The 15785-nt window shown below is 42.9% G+C and overlaps 1 protein-coding gene across 2 annotated transcripts in view; it reads left to right on the top strand.

The window, feature by feature from the left end:
* Nucleotides 1–15785, top strand: part of ANTXR1 (ANTXR cell adhesion molecule 1) — a 110010-nt gene that overhangs the window by 46012 nt on the left and 48213 nt on the right. The window contains exon 13 of one of the 2 annotated variants that reach the window (XM_074928479.1): nt 12791–12886. In XM_074928479.1, coding sequence (XP_074784580.1) covers nt 12791–12886 — 96 coding nt within the window. The remainder of the gene's footprint in view (nt 1–12790; nt 12887–15785) is intronic. The other variant, XM_074928480.1, reaches the window with a different exon arrangement.

The following is a 15785-nucleotide window of genomic DNA, read 5'->3' as shown; positions in this document are numbered from 1 at the left end:
TGAAAGGTAATTGATTTTTCTTTAACAAAAGAAAACAGAAGAAGGTGTGGGAGAGACTTGTAAAGATGCTTTTGTTTCAGAGGATCTTTCAGCATTTCCATTTTAAAGTACATTTCGGGAAGACTTGCAGTCACATAAAAGTGATCTCAGCTGGATCAGGTGGAGCAAAATCTTCATTTAAAAAAGAATCAAAATTCTTCTCAGTTGGCCCAGTTGTTTTCAAGCCTAAGGTATGAATCACAGGAGGTCTTTGGGGATTTTATTTTTTTTCTTCCTTGGGATTTTCAATATGAGTTTTTAGAGGCAAGAAAGTTGATTACACACAGGAGGCCCTTTCAAATCCCTTGTGATAAGCATCAATCTGGAATTTGCCTGGGCACATTTGCCTACAAATGAAACTCCAAATACAAGGTCTGTCTGATACTAAAGAAGTTATCAGTCAGAACAAAGCTTGATGCCTCGATTTCATGCAGGAGTTAAGTTTAGTTAAAGGTGGAGTTATCGTTTTCTGTGGAATTGTATGGGACTGCACAGTTTTTGGAGTGCAGTCTTTACCTCAAAGAACAGTGAAAGAAAGAAAGAAAAAAATATAGGACTAGGTTAGTAGAGGAGAACTTTTTTGTTTTGATGAATGTGACTCCCTCTCCCACCCTCTTGTTAGTTCCTTGGGAATAGTGCTTTTGTTGTGGTTTGTTACCGTCTTGGCTTTTTTGCTGGTTTTGGTGGCTCTAAAGTCTAATGGAAAACCTGTCTGAAGAGTGCTTGATGCCCTCGAGGTGCTAAAGCATCAGAGCATGTATCTGTGTGTCAGGAACGGAAAATAAAGGCATGCTGGAGAAAGACCAGGGTAGTGCACCCCGCTGCTTTGAGATTATAAAGCCAGCCTACCCCAGGTAACCAAGGCCCCACAGGTGGCTGGGGCTGCAGCAGACATTCCCACAGATCCCCAAGCGGTGCAGGGCAAGAGGAGGCAGGTACTTCAGGGGGGAAGAAGTTGGGAGGGCTGTGTCCTGCTCAACCTCACCGGGTGCCTGTAGAAGCCCTGGACAGCTGGGCGCGGTAGGCAGGGGCTGTGTGTCAGTAAGGAGCTCTGTGGACAAAAAAGGGGTTTTGCTTGTTGGAAGAATGCGGTGATTTCCATTTATCTGTCAAAAATGGGCCAGACGCAGGAGCTGTTGTGGTTGGGTGAAGCATTTGTTTTATTAAGTTATGGAATGCAGATGAAACCCTCTAGCTTAGGGCAGAATGATACTGCATGTAAATATCAAGCTTGCTTGTGCCCTCTGGGTTTTTTTTGCTGACTGCACACCCTGGACTGAGGATTACTGCCTGGCTTCTGGTAAAGCTGCTAACAGTGGCTGGGTTTATTTCAGAAGCAAGAGGATAACACTGTGTAAATCAGGGGCTGCAGACAGAAGTTTAATCCTGCTCCCCACTAAGTTACATATTACCCAGTTAAACTAAGACAGGGCTGTTCTGAGTGTAATTTAGGGTGTTATTTGGCCTAGGCTGTGGGACCACTGGCAGCTACCCCAACAGAACAGGAGAATGGCTGGAATTAGTGTTCTTAAGGTTTGGAGACAGCATGCTGTTTATATGCTTAGCTGGGGGATATAAGATGCCAGCATCTCCAGTATGACAAAGCTCAGCTGGCTGGAAGTATTTGGTGAATTTGTCTCTTGGCTTGCTTTTCTTGGAGAGTTACTAATTTATTCCTCTCAATATCTGTACCTTTTAAATAATGTTTTTCTTTAATTTGAAAGTTCCCTGTGGGGGAAGGAAACCCCCCTTCTACACAGAGGGCAATGAGGCTGCATTACCTAAGCAAAAGAGAGAAAAACCGTGCAGGGACATCCAGGTGACCTCTATTGCTGGCAGAAGGTGCTAAACGGCAACCCTGAATACGGAAGCCCGCAAAGGCCAGGCACGGGTTAGGGATAAGCATTGCTTCTGAAGAAATGTCCTTATGGCTGTGGCATTACGCAGGCCCAGAGAGAAGCTGGGCTTGTTCTCCTGCATTCTTTTGGACAAGGTAATCTCTTCTCTCTAGAATCCACTGTGGATTTAATCTGTTGTGACTGCTTGGACTGAGATTTCAGGAGGAGGCTACCCTTGGAAGCATTCTTTAGGAGGTTTGTAGACGTATCCTGGGTATCTGTTTAGCAACTGGGTCCTCCAGTCAAGTTCGAGCATCAAGGAGGTATTTTGGTTATAAATAATGTTCAGTTATCAGTACTTGCCACTATTTGTCTGTGTTGCTTGACTCAAATTAGACAAAGCCACCTTCTGGAGGCAAGACACACACTCCCACACCACGTTCTGCTCATATTCTTTCTTACTTGGCCTTTGTACTCCAGTCACAATTACGGATCTGGCTTGTTCCAGGTGCTGTGTAACCACAGAAGACAAAAGACAGCTCCTGCCCCCAAATTGCTCCCATCCAGCTCCTTGCAGCAAGGCTATTTACTTCAAATGTTACAATGCTCTTGCTGTCAGCCAAGTGCTCTCAGCTTTCCAGTGCCTCAGAAAGGTGTCATCTGCCAGCGTGGGCTGGGAAATGAGGTGCCTTTGTTCTCCGTTACAGAGGTCTCTGTGCAGTATTCTGACAGGGGCCATGCGTGCCCAGTAACTGAATAAAGCTGTCAGTGATTAGAACAAGGGCTTCAGAAACAATTGGACACATTTAGGTGTGACTTTACAGTGCTTGAATGGTATATTTTCACATACCATGAAAGACTGAATTCTTGTTGTCATGATCAGTTTCTCTCTCTTAGGTTTTAATATTAGAATTTTTTTTAATGTGCCTGCATTTATAAAAGAGACATTAAGGCAAAAAATAGATTAATGTAGCCTCTAGTCCCAGTCTGGAAGTTGACAACTTACATTGCTACCCGTGTTGTCATGTAGTTGCTCACTTTCTACCCTCTATCTGACAGACCAGAATACCTTCATTGGGTGGCAGATAATTAATGATGAGAGTTTAAAAAGTAGTTTCAATCTACTGCTGATGTCAGTGGACCTTTGAAGGCACCAAGAACTATAGTTTACTCTCTGCTGAACATTAAAAACTCATGTTGTAACAGTAATAATATAAAGCATAGGACCACAAATGTAATGGGAATGGTGCATCCTCAGCTTTTACTAGTGTAAGACTAAAAAAATAAATTATTTCTTCTTCCTCAGCTATTAGTCTCTGCATACCACCAGTTTCCTATGCAAAGTTGCCCTGCATCAGGCTTTGGTGGTATGAACAGTGTGCTTTGCTTTCATTCGCACCTATTAATGCCTGGGGGGTGTAAGCTGCAGTGGTTTTCCCACTGCCTGAAAAAAAACTAGCAAGGAATGGCTGGTGGAGTTGGGAAGCTCTTAAAAAGGGATTTACTCCTGTTCCTGTGGTAGGAGTTTGAAGAACTGAAAGAGGGAGAAAGTATTAAATGCTGCTTTATGAATGAGTGTGCATGAAGATGTGCGCAGAGCAGGTTGCTCACCAAACATTGTCAGGAAAGGGAATGTGCAATAGAGGAAATAATTCAGAGGCAGGAAGTCAGTCCTGCTCTGCTGACTGGAGGGCTGCTGCCAAGTTCTTCAGTGCAAAAAGGGAGCATCTCGGAGAGAAGCCAGGATGGGAATTAAAATAAGTCTTTGTTCATTTTCTAAAATGCTCCCAGAAGAGGAAAAACCACTAATGACCTCTTGCACTAGTAACTCTCAAACTCAAAATGGGAAGGGAAGGGAAAACTGCAGGGCTGCAGTGACAGTGTCTTCCTGGGCAGCTCTCGACTGGAAGAGCAAAGAGCATCACTAGGTGATACTCTCATACTCCCGGTAGCACCTAGTGAGCAACACATGGTGCTTCTTTGCAAGAAGGTGAGACAATGGAGGTACCCACAGTGGGCTGGGAGAGCATTTCTGTGGCAGGATATTAGACCTGCCTTAGACCAGCACTGATTGAACCTCATTTTTATTTGCCATGTATATCCCGTTCATAATGGATGTCTGCGCTCTTCCTTCAGGAGGAGGGCCAGGGGAATTATGCTTATGAAAAGGAGCATGTTTCAGCTGAAAAGGGGCATGTTGGGTCAGTCTGGGGAAGTGACTGCATTTGGGAGGCATATGCAGTGCCTAAACAGGGCTTGCCTTTGCATGCTGGGGTCCTATCCAGTGCCAGCTGATACCAGCCCTTCCTCACCTGAGATGCTGGTGCTCCAAAACCCCTCTTGGATGGGAAGATCTCAAGGTGGTTAAGCACACTGCTGGGCAGTGAGCCCTTCAAAGTGCTAGATGGGATTTCAGATTTTGGAAACCAGAGGAGAGCTGCTGCTGCCAGTCCTTGGCTGTGGAAGTGTGTGGAACTGAATGGATGCAGTGGCTTATTGCACGTGACAGCAAGTTGAGGCAAGAGAAGGTCTTGCATAGGCAGATCAGGGAGCTGGTTATCTTATAATGAAGCAGTTATCTCTGTGGTGACCATTAATAAATGGCTTGGGGTGATCAGTGAGGTGACAGGTGGGGAACAGGCCTACCATTCTTGAAAGGAATAGTCCCTCTGGTCTCCTATTTCCAGTTGCAGGAGCCACTGGAGTCAGCTAAAAAGGAGAACTCGGTCTCTTAACCTCGACACACTTTGTATTTGACAAAAGGAGGTGGGTACTGGCACAGCTTTACTACGTCTAGGTATCCTGGTTTTCTTGCTGTGGCTGTTTGAAAGACTGAAGGAATTTGTACCTTTGAGTTAAACAATAGTGGATGGATTTGATCTTTAAATCTGAAGAAAGAAAAAGTTTGAAAATCAAGAATGTACTGCAGGCTTGTAAAAACTAATGATGCCCTTCACTGAAGGTTTGGTTTTTTTTATCCTGAAGGAATGTAATTCAGTTCTAAAGTATGTTTTTTTCAATTGTGACTTTGTTCTGGGCTGCACAATTAAGGCTCTGCTAGTTATCAGTGTTGCTAAGTCTGCAGGCAATTAAAGTGCATTCACTATTGTATCAATAGAGGCTTTATGAAACTGCAGAGTAAATTTAATGAGCACTTTCCTAGGCCCTTGACCTGTATATTATTAGTTGAGGTATTGCTCTGTGGGAACTCCAGGGCATATGATTTCAGGTTTGTTTCTAAAAGAAATTGCTCTTAAATGCTTTATGCTGCAGGTATAGTTGGCAGAGAATGTTTTCCCTAACACAGGTCACCCGAAGAGTTAAATGTGCAGAGATGATTTCACTCTAATATTGCTCCATGGGCTGTTTTATAATACCCTTAAGTGTGGTAGGCATATTACAAACAGCACGTTCCTATGGTTTGGAAAGTAGAGATACACAAAAGAGACCAATAAATTGGAGGTGGGGGTGGACGTCTTGAAAAAGTTTTAATTTGGATACATCAAAATAGCTTGTGGATATGCAGACATATTTTTCTGTGACAGTGCTAAAATTAACTTGAAAGTATGTGCTATAATCTCTGCACGCATGTGCATCTCTAGTAGTGAAATCTCATTTAACATTTAAGCTGAAACAGAGCACTTTGAAACTGTGTTTGAAACAACATTTTATTTTATTGAAGTGTTTTTCTGTTGAAAATGTGATTTCAATTTAAACAGAGTTTCAGAAGGAAACTTATCCCAAACACATCTTGTTGTGTGGATTCAGGTCACACTGGCACGCTCTTCACCTTGTCAGACTCATGGCAAGTCACCTGTAACGGCCTGTGAGGAACTTCTCCTGTTCAGCTGGGGGAGGTACATGAGTGTTAGCTCCAGGAAGGTGCTCCTGAGATTTATTTTTAAGTGCTGCTTTAAATGCTACAAATCTCAAAGACATGCACAGAGGCAAGACATTCCAGAGCTGTAGCATGCTGTTTTCCTTCCTTTCCTTCCTTGCAAAGAAGTAAACCAAATTCAAGCCATAAATGGTTGCTGTTATGACAAAGTCTAATTCCACAGAATTTTGTCTGCTATTATTCCAGTTGGTATTTACCTCCTGAAATGGATTTAACATACTTCTTAAGGACTGCCTTCAGGCACAACTGGAAACCAAAATAACTGCTTAGGTTTCACCTCAAAGGTTTTGTTGTTTAGCTACAAGTGTTGGGGGACAAGAGATGACTGTTTCAGAATAGGAGCTCCTCAGTACTTCCTCAGTCAAAACAGAAACCTATACCCCAACATGCACTGTCAGGGGGAGCACTCAAGCTGACAGCATTTTTCAGTGCAAGTATTTGTGCAGACTGAACCTAAAAAGAGCCCTCAAGGGGCCTCTGCCTTTGTGCTAGCTGATGCCAGCCACAAAGCAAAGGCTCGACACTCACCTCCAGGACAAAATCTGAGGCCTGACAAGTTGCTGTGACCTACCTCTGCCTGCAGCTATAGGGTGTGATTATTACGATGCTCATCCAGAGTGCTGAAGGGTTGCACCTCTCTTTGATCCGTGCTGCTTCCTGCAGTCAGGCTGTTAAAATTGTCACACCTGAGGTTTGACATTCACAGGTAATGGTGTGACCAGTAGAGATCTGAGCAGATGGTCAGTGGCATAAAGTCTTACCCCTGATTTTAGCCTTTGGTTCAGAATAGGTCTCTTGATGGTAAAATTCAGGACTCAGGAGCTTTGTATTGGAAACTGTAACAGAATTTGGAGCATTTTACCAAACCAGATGGGATGTTCGAGGGAGCTAGAAAACCAAAGAGGAGGGCAAAGGCGTTCGGACCTCAGCACCTCTTGAGTGTGGGGAGGTGCCTGTCATCTGAAGACTACTGAATCCTGGTACTGCTGGAGAGTATGTACAACTGAAGAGGGGAAGCTCACCAGTCTGCCGGGTCTTCTCATGTTGTGTTTATTCATAAACTACCCCACCAGACCCAGTTGTATTTAATGCAGGATCCCAGATACAATGCCTTATGGGTGAGGCACTAACCTGGGACTGGACAAACTTGAATTCTACCATCAATTCTGCTATCTCTGCCTTTCAGAAGTCTTGTGAACACTTCTGTTTAGTGGAAACTTTTAAGTATTTCTTCTGAAGGAAAAGTTTTTCTTGGTTTCGTAAGCGTAAACACAGCAATCAAGGATTAGAGAGTTGTTTTCCCTGACTGAAGATTTTTCCTTGTAACAGAGGGAGTAATGATTGCTCCTCCTTCCCACCATGTGTTTGCCTGCTCTGTCTGGAGTGTGAACTCTTCAGGACAAGAGCTGTCTCTTGCTCTGGGTTTATACAGCGTGTTTATACTAGGCTGTAAAGCAAATAACGCAGGTTTCTGGCGAAGCCTTTTGTAAGCAGGCTCTCATCTCCTTTCAGCTGGGGAAAGAGAGGAGGGAAAGAGATCAGTGCCAGAGGGGCATCTCATTTCACAGTGTAGTAAACTTGGAAAAAAGGAGCTGAGAACACCTATGCTGGGTGACCTAATACAGGTGTTTCTTGCTCACATCCCCTGCTGAGCTTGGCTCCCACTCAAGTAGCTTCACATAGACGCTGATCAGAGCAGAACAGTGCATCCAGTGAGTTTTCATTTCCTTTTAGAAATTAGGCCAGATTGTTTCTGTTATATTAAAAAAATTCCTCTGTGTGATGAAATAAATGATAGACATCAGTTTCTGTTGCTGTGATGGGAGAGTCCCCAAGCGAGTTGGGCAGAAACGGAGAGTGTTTCCTTCACAATAAAAGCTGCCTGAGTCTCTGGTGTGAAAAGGCAGGGTCATCCTTTGTCTTCCCCTCCCCTATTGACTAAAGGACATTAAAATAGTTTCTCCTTTCTCTCCAGGGAGAAAACTTCGGTCTGATTTTGGATGCTCATTCAAAACTGTAGTCAAGATTTTCATAAAGCTTTTTAAAAGCACTTCATTCTTTTCCTACTAACACCTCTGAGGGCTTTCAGCATGTTATTGCTCTTCCTTCTTGGAAAATGTAAAAAAGACTGGGATACAGGGGCCATTCACATCTTCCCTGTCTCTGGAATGACATTAATCATGTTTCTGCTCTTTGTAAAGCACCGAAGGTTTAGCAGTGACGGGTTATTTAAGGTGTTATTACTGTGGAGTCACCCTGAAGTGAGACTCAGTTACAGCTGCCTTCACGCTGCTGCTCCCAGTCCTGGGTAGCAATGTAGATGGTTCTGCACTCCCAGCCCTCAGTTATGGCAGTTATGGCAGCAGCTTTCCAGTCTGCCCTGGAGGAGACACCGCGGGGCTGCCTGACAGCCTGAGGTCCTCTGCTGCAGTCGGCAGCTGGGAAAGCTCCCACAGGCTCTTCTGCGAACCACAGGGGACTGACAGACTGCCTGTAGTCCTGAGAGGGTGCATCCCTTCTGTTTGCTGGAACAGTGAGTGCAGAACCAGATTAAACAGGGCATTTAAGCTTTTTACTTTCCAGTGAAGCCTGTAGGAGTTAGGACTAAATACTGAATCCAGCCTTCAAGGCCTATGAAAGCCAAGCTCTTGATGCATGTATTTAACAGAAGTCCATTCCTCTTAGGCACAGCATGAAGTCAGCACATTTAAACACATGCTTAAAGTTAAACCCATTTACTGCTGTGGTAACAAGCATGCAAGCTACCCACCTCCCTCTCCCTATAAATCATCAGCGCATTAATTTGTCAGCCACAATACATGAGCACATTTATTAAATGCATCTAGTACTTCATTCATCACTCCTGAATGTCAGTAGTCGAAGGTTTTGAGGGTCTGTGCACTTTGGGGTTGTTATTCCAGGTTACCTTTCTGGAATAGCTGATGTATGCTGCAGATGCCAGTGCAGTAAAGTGAGAAACTAGGAAATAAAATCTTAAACAAAAATAAGAAGACTGGAAAAAACAAAACAAACCAAAACCAAAAAAATGCCCTTCCCATTAACATAACGTTTGTTGGAACACTCTCAGAAATAAGCCATAGTTCCACTGAAATGCCGATGAACTGATTTGTGTTTATGAACTGATTTATGTTTGTTTCTATGTTAGAAGCATTGAGGATATCTGAGATGAAACAGGGGACTTAAAATCATGGGTTCTGTCTTAGCTTTGTCTTTCCACGTGATTGCATACATGTCTCATGTGGCAAAAAGCTTAGGATCTTGGTCTTAGGCAGCAATCTTTGAGCAACCTGGTCTAGTGGAAGGTGTCCCTGTGCATGGCAGGGTGTGGGAACTTGATGATCTTTAAGGTCCCTTACAACCCAAACCAGTCTGTGATTCTGTCATCTCAGTAGGCAAGAGCAAAAGAACTCAGGAGGATGAGGCATCTCCTGTGTGGCATGGCCACCACTGCAGTGCTCATCCCCGCTTGCTGACTGTCAAAGGAATGTGCATGCACCTGGTTTATCCTAAGGTTTTTGTTAGAGAGGCTCTTCCCAGGGACTGCAGCTCCTTAGAGGAGCGTGTTCCTCTGTAGGCCAGCACCTCTTGGAACGTCTGTGGGTTCCAATAGCTGATGCTGTTCATGGGGTCAAGCTTTGTCAGCCCTCCCCTCTTCTCTGTAGGAGTACCTACAGTCCAAGACGTGGGCCACGTTTCTGTCTTGTGACAAAAGGATTCTCACAGTCTCAGTCTGACTTCTCACAGTCCATAACAATTCCACAATAACTCCTGCGTGAAAGCACATATACATGCACACATATATATACACATACAGACACATGCAAACACGCACACACACCCCCCTACTATGAGGAAATGCTTCTAATGTGTCCTGTTTTGGATTTCTTGATATCTTTATATTTTACAGTCTCTTCCAGTGGTTGTTTTCCATTGTACTTCAACAGCCAGCAATTCTTGTAGCATTTTCTTGGCCTTCTTGGACTCTGGCAGGGAAAAGGAGGCTTCAAGACACAGCTGCCTTGCTTTCTCTACCAGCTTATTTGTTTCAAAGTCTACACAGTAGAGTTTTAACATGTCAGATATGTAGCACATTGAAAGGTCATTTAAAGAGCCTGCTCTTTTTCATTTTACTGTTTCTTGATACAATAGCAAGGCATTTCAAAACAGAGTCTCTGGGTATTGTCTGGGTCTTCAACGCTTGTCGGGAAGCAAGTTGCCAATGTCTTACACTTAGTGTTTGGCAGAAGTTTGGCTGAGTACCTGAGCTGTCCAGCTTCTCTCAGGTCTAATGGAACTTTAGGTTGTTGATCTCACTAGGGGTGCAAGCACCACAGTTTTGTCTCAGTGTAAACAGTCAGACTGAATCCCTATGGGATAGCAGTACTGATTTCAGATAAATGTGTATTTAGGGACTAGCCACACTTTGTCTCTATAGATATTCACTAGATTAGTGTTAAAATTATCTTTTTTGTCTTTAAAATGAAAGTTGGTTTTTTGGTCTGGATTGATAGCCTTTATTCAGTAAGTGTTAAACACAGCTCATTGAATTATTCCGTGGTTCAGTGTTTCCATGAGCATTTGTATTGTTCTTCCAAATTTTGATTAAAAAAAATAATGGAATGAAAACAGACGTTTCGAGTGCTTCAGCCCTTTTTAACCAGCTCTAAGACTGGGAGAAAGATTTCAAAATGTCAGTGAAACTTTTGCAAACTATTTTAAAGGGCATATTTTCCTTCTAGTTTATTATTCGGTTTGAGTAAGTGGCAGTTTCTATCTAAGCATAGTTCTAGCTGTATAAAACCATAGATATTACACAGAATGATCACAAAATTCTGGCAGAAACTGACAAAATACAGATAACACAAACCAAAAGCAGAGTTCAGGCCACTATAGGTTATTATGGTAGGATTTACTGTGTATATACGCTTTGTCCTGTTCTGACCTGCTAGGGTTTCCTCAAAGCCTTGTTTTGCAGCAGTGATGGCACAGTCAGAGTAGGGGAGGGGTAGGATTTTCAGTTCCTGATTAAGGGTCTCAGTTTGGTGCTTTGTAACTATGGCTGAGCCCAGAAAATTCAGCTCATATTTGTCTGGAATATTTTGATGTTTGTTCAAATGTAAGAAATGGAATTAATCCAGCCAGCATTTTGGGGGTGTCAGAGGGGAAGTGTTCTGGTTTTGATATCTGAAGGGGTTTTGTTCCTGCAGACTTGCCAGGCAACACTGGCTTTAGCAAGAGGCATTACCTGAGTGAGAAATGTAAGATTTGGCAAATCAAACCCTTCTATGTCCTCCGGACTGTTTTGCTGCTGTGATACACAGAATACCAGCTGGCCACATCAGCTGCCTTGCAGAGAAACAGATGTGTTAGGGTAACATAAATTGGTCTTTACAGGTTGCCTTGGAAAGGAAAAACCAAAGTAAAAATAAATTCTGTTTTTAAAAACAAACAAAAAAAATCCCAGAACAAAGCAGTTAAAAGGCTGCTTTAATTTGTTCATATTTTTGCAAATTGATTTTAGAATATTCTTAATGACAAAATGTTTGTTTCCATATTCGGACAAAAGGGACAGACCACAATTAGACATAAAAAGCCTTATTTCTTTTACAATTTCATGGCAGCAGAGTCAGATCACATTTTCTGAAGCTGAATATCAGCAGGTTCCATTTTGTAGATGATGGATACGACTTTATGTTGTCAGTCTAGAGGAACAGCACGAAACGTACAGCTCTATCTTCTCCAGTGAGCTTTTTTTTTGTGTTGGGGTCCAAGTTCCATTTCCAGAGATGTCTTGGGTGAATTCCTCTCCTGTGTGGACTACCTCTCTTTTATTTCCAAGTGTCAAAGATCAGGTTGTCTTGATCCAAATTCTCCAGAAATTCCTTCTACACCAGAAGAGAGTTTGGAAAATGCTCTCAACCTGATTGTTTTTTCCATTGCTCTTCCCATTATGGTATGATGGGAGATCATCTGGCCATTGAATTACGGGGACTTAAGCACGCACCCAGTTTTCCCATCCTACAGGTCAGTCTGCTCTAGAATGTGTCCTTAATCTGGCAATGTGATCTTGACACTTGGGTGGGGATTTTTAAATGTCTGGCTCTTACATCAAGAACATCCTGGCTTAAGCCAGGACTGCCTGCTTTCTTATCTCAGAATAGGATGATACTGGGGAGGAGTGCTATAGGGAAGCTGGCATGCCTCAGGAAGCCCAGAACATCTGGTTTGGGTTAAATCTAAGCAACAAGAAATAATGCACATTTGGTTTTGATTGGTATATGGAGCGGGCTTGTGCAGCAGCTTGCCTTGTTAATCGATATCAGAGAATTGCAAATGCCTTTTTAAATGGGGGAAGTGTCCTGGTTAGAGAGGAAAGGCTTTTTTAGAGTTAATGGCTTCTGATGTGGAAAAAAACGGTATATTGTTGTGATGGTGTGTATGTCCAAATTTCCTTGGAAAGCTTATGGCAGAACTACCCTGACTCAGCAGTGCTAAGAGCAGGATGACCTGAGTCATGGGCCCATGGAGATCTCCCTTCAAGTTTTCTGTTTAGAGTAAACTTTAATTCTAACATTGCTGTCAAATTTATACTGCGAGAGGGGAAAAGAGTTGCAAAGAAAGGAGAATGTGAAGCATTTTGTGTTGAGCTCTTTTTTAAATCTTCAGTCTTCACAATACTCTGAGGAATATTACTTTAATTTTGTTCTGATGCGAAATAAGTGTTTTACATAATTGTGAGGTTCAGAAAATTGAGACAAAACCTGCAACTCTGGGGAGTGAACTAGAGGCCTCAGCCTCTTTGCAATGAGGTGGAGGGGATATGTGTGCCACATTTGGGTGTATGAGGAGGGAGGAAAACTGCATTTTGTCTGAAAAATAGATGAAGTATGGCAATGCCTTTGGGACCTGTACTTGCCTGGAAGCGGGCAAGGTACTGTGGAGAGGGCAGTTTTGTGGTAGTGGTGCTCACATACTCTCTGTGTTTCTCTTCCAGTCAGATGGGACCATCCTGGCTATTGCTTTGCTGATCCTCTTCCTCTTGCTGGCCTTGGTTCTTCTCTGGTGGTTCTGGCCTCTTTGCTGCACAGTGGTAAGTGACAGAAATCATTAACACAAAACAGCAATTCAGTGTTGCCTGAATGTAAGAAACAAGTGGGAAGGAGGCAAAGTTTTCCAGGAATAAATAGCAGAGCACTGGTCACTGAACAAGATAGTGTTTCTTCCATTGCTGGCACTGTTATGTGCTTCTATTTCATCTGCCTGACCTTTGGATTATACCCATGAAATGTTGCTAACACACAGACCTTGTCAGAAGCCTTTTAGTCTCATTCATTGATCACAAAATGGAAATGGTTTGCAGAAACATATTATTTGCCGTGCCTTTTTCGGAAGGAATGGCTTTTCTGGATTTTCTAATTGCTGTGTCAGTGTCCCAGTGCTGGAGGGCTCCTGTAGGAGGGCAGGTATGCTGAACCCAGGCTGGAGTCCTTGTTCTGCCTCAGGTACAAGGAAAAGATTTCTAAGTGTGCAAATTTTTGCAAGATTAACTTTTTTTTCCTGGCTCACCATGTCTGAAGACCACTTTGAGATATCCAAAGGATGGTTTCAGTGGAAGTATGACAGTGATTTACTGAGCAATATCTTTCCTCCATGTTTTTTCACAAAATATTCTGTGGCTTAAAAAGCACAGCCACAGAGTTATTGATGAAAAAAGGCAGACAGAAATCAGGAGAAAAGAGCAGAAAAGGAAGAGTTCAAGGGAGGCAAGAAGGAAATCGCAGGACTTGAGACAAGCTTTTCTCTCACATGTGACCCTGCTGTTTGTCTGCAAGGACCTGTCATACCCCTGTACATCTCTGCTGATCATCCCCTGGGGCTGCCTTTTACAATGAAGATTGGGGCAAAGGCAGATTATGGTGGGACATACCACACAGCAAAGCTCCGTTCTTACTTTGCGTCTTGTTTGTGCTGCAAATATAGAACAAGAATTAAGGATGTACAGGTGTCAGCAGATTGGAGTTTAGTTTTGGTGGTTGGCTGTGTGTAATGTTTCAGATGCTTCCTTTAACACTGCCCAAACTAGCTCCAGTTTCTGGGCCACTGTCATTATTCCTGATTTTAAATCCCTTAGCCAGTGTTGTAAATTTGCACCATGTTGTACTAAATCTGTGATCTGGTGCTGAGAGCTTTGGAGCCACAAACTGCAGGAGCAGTCACATTTGAGGATGAGTCTTTGTGTTGAGATGTATTTCTTTATCCAGAACAAGGATGGAAATCTCACAGGAAAAATCTTAGTTGTCTATTTCTGTTTCTGGCTGGAAATGCTAGGGGGTAAAATGCTTCTTTTCACAGTAGTTTGGCACCTCTGAAAACTAGAAGGGAAAAAAAAATTATTTGGACTTTTCAGAACAATAAAAATTAAAAAAAATCTGTTCTAAAAATGGACAAAGGGTTAGCAGTGTGGTAGGTTGCTCCGAGTTATGTGTCTAAACTAGATGGCATGTTCCCAGAGAAGATGGGCCAACTTCTTTGTTGGCGCATCTGCATAGAAGTCGATGAAGATGTGCCCTCTACAGATGTTTACACTGAGATTTGGTGGAGAACTGAGGTGATAGAGAGGAAAGGCTCAAAGGGATGCTGCCATTTTAAGGTTCTGTTACAGGAGAAGGATGAAGCTGATAGGAAAAAGGCAAAGCAGAAGGACGTGGAGTAAAAGCAATACAGAGCTATGCACTGAGAGGGTAGTATGGGACTGCTCCAATGGAATGATGTGAGGATAGTGGTCATGTAACAGCCTTCCTGAGGTGTGAGGAATACAGTCCAGATAAGCAGGGCGGGTGCAGCAGAGATAGGGAGTCTCTTGTCCCCATGAAGCTTTCTAAGCTTAATATTTTCCAGATTTAAATTCTATACTTTAAAAATTTGTTGTAGATAAAAGCTTTTCCTCAACCTCTCTCCTTCTTTACCTCCCACATTCCCTCTTAGCAAGTTCTCCAAGTGGGGACTGTTGCACTGATATTTTCCAAATGTAAGTCAAACACATCCCTCTACTTGCTGGAAAGATTTTAATTCAAGAGCCTGTTTGAAAACTCTTCCATCTCTCTGGGCTGGCAGTCCGATATGTTTGGCAGTAGATCAGCAGCTAAGATGCCTCACTGTGTATTGCTTACGAAGATTCTGTAAAATTAAAGATAAATCCACAGAGGAGTGCCCAGCCTGTTTGGCTTAGGGGAGGGAGAAAGAGAGCAGAGCAGTGCTTATTTACTAGTTTGGTAATGGCACATTAAGGAATGCAGTGTTGTCAGAAGCACAGAGTGAATTAAGGGCAGAGGAACTGGCTTGCACAACAGACAAGAGAGGCAGGCAAGCAACAACCTCTAATAATCAAACCGCAGACCCAGAGACACTGCTGTGGCTTCAAGCCCAGGGACGTTTCAGAGATAATTGTGTATGTGTCCGGGGAAGAAAGAAAAAACACAACAAACTTTTTTCTTACGAAGTATAAATTTGAGTGACAAGCACATTTATAAACCCTGAAATTCCTCCTGGCATGCTTTTTAATTAAATAGGAATCATTATTATCCAGCAGTTCTTCAGGAAAGACACCAAGCCAGCTTCATCCCTGGAGTAAATGGACTGAAGTCAATAGACTTGCTCTGGAGATTTATCTGGAACCCAGTATCTCCTTGGCATGCACCCATTAAGAAATGCTGTTTCCAAGTGTATTCAAGTTTATTGGTCTCAGAAGTATTCTGGGATGAAGTCTGGAATTTACCACTCAGTTTACAGTAGATGCAATTGTTGCTTAGTGGATCAGAATAATAATTAGGTCTTTGCTGTGCCTGATACCACCACAGGCAAAATTTCCCTTGATGTCTGTGGGGGAATATCACAAAAGCATGGGAGCAGGTGGTAACCTTCCAGAAGGTTTCAGGGATGTTTATTCAACAACAGAAAGCAAAGGAAAATAATTCTGCTAAGCTGACAAC

The sequence above is a fragment of the Athene noctua genome, chromosome 28, assembly GCF_965140245.1.
Source record: "Athene noctua chromosome 28, bAthNoc1.hap1.1, whole genome shotgun sequence".
Taxonomy (NCBI): domain Eukaryota; kingdom Metazoa; phylum Chordata; class Aves; order Strigiformes; family Strigidae; genus Athene; species Athene noctua.
The sequence above is the reverse complement of the archived record's forward strand: the minus strand, read 5'-3'. Positions and strand labels throughout refer to the sequence as shown.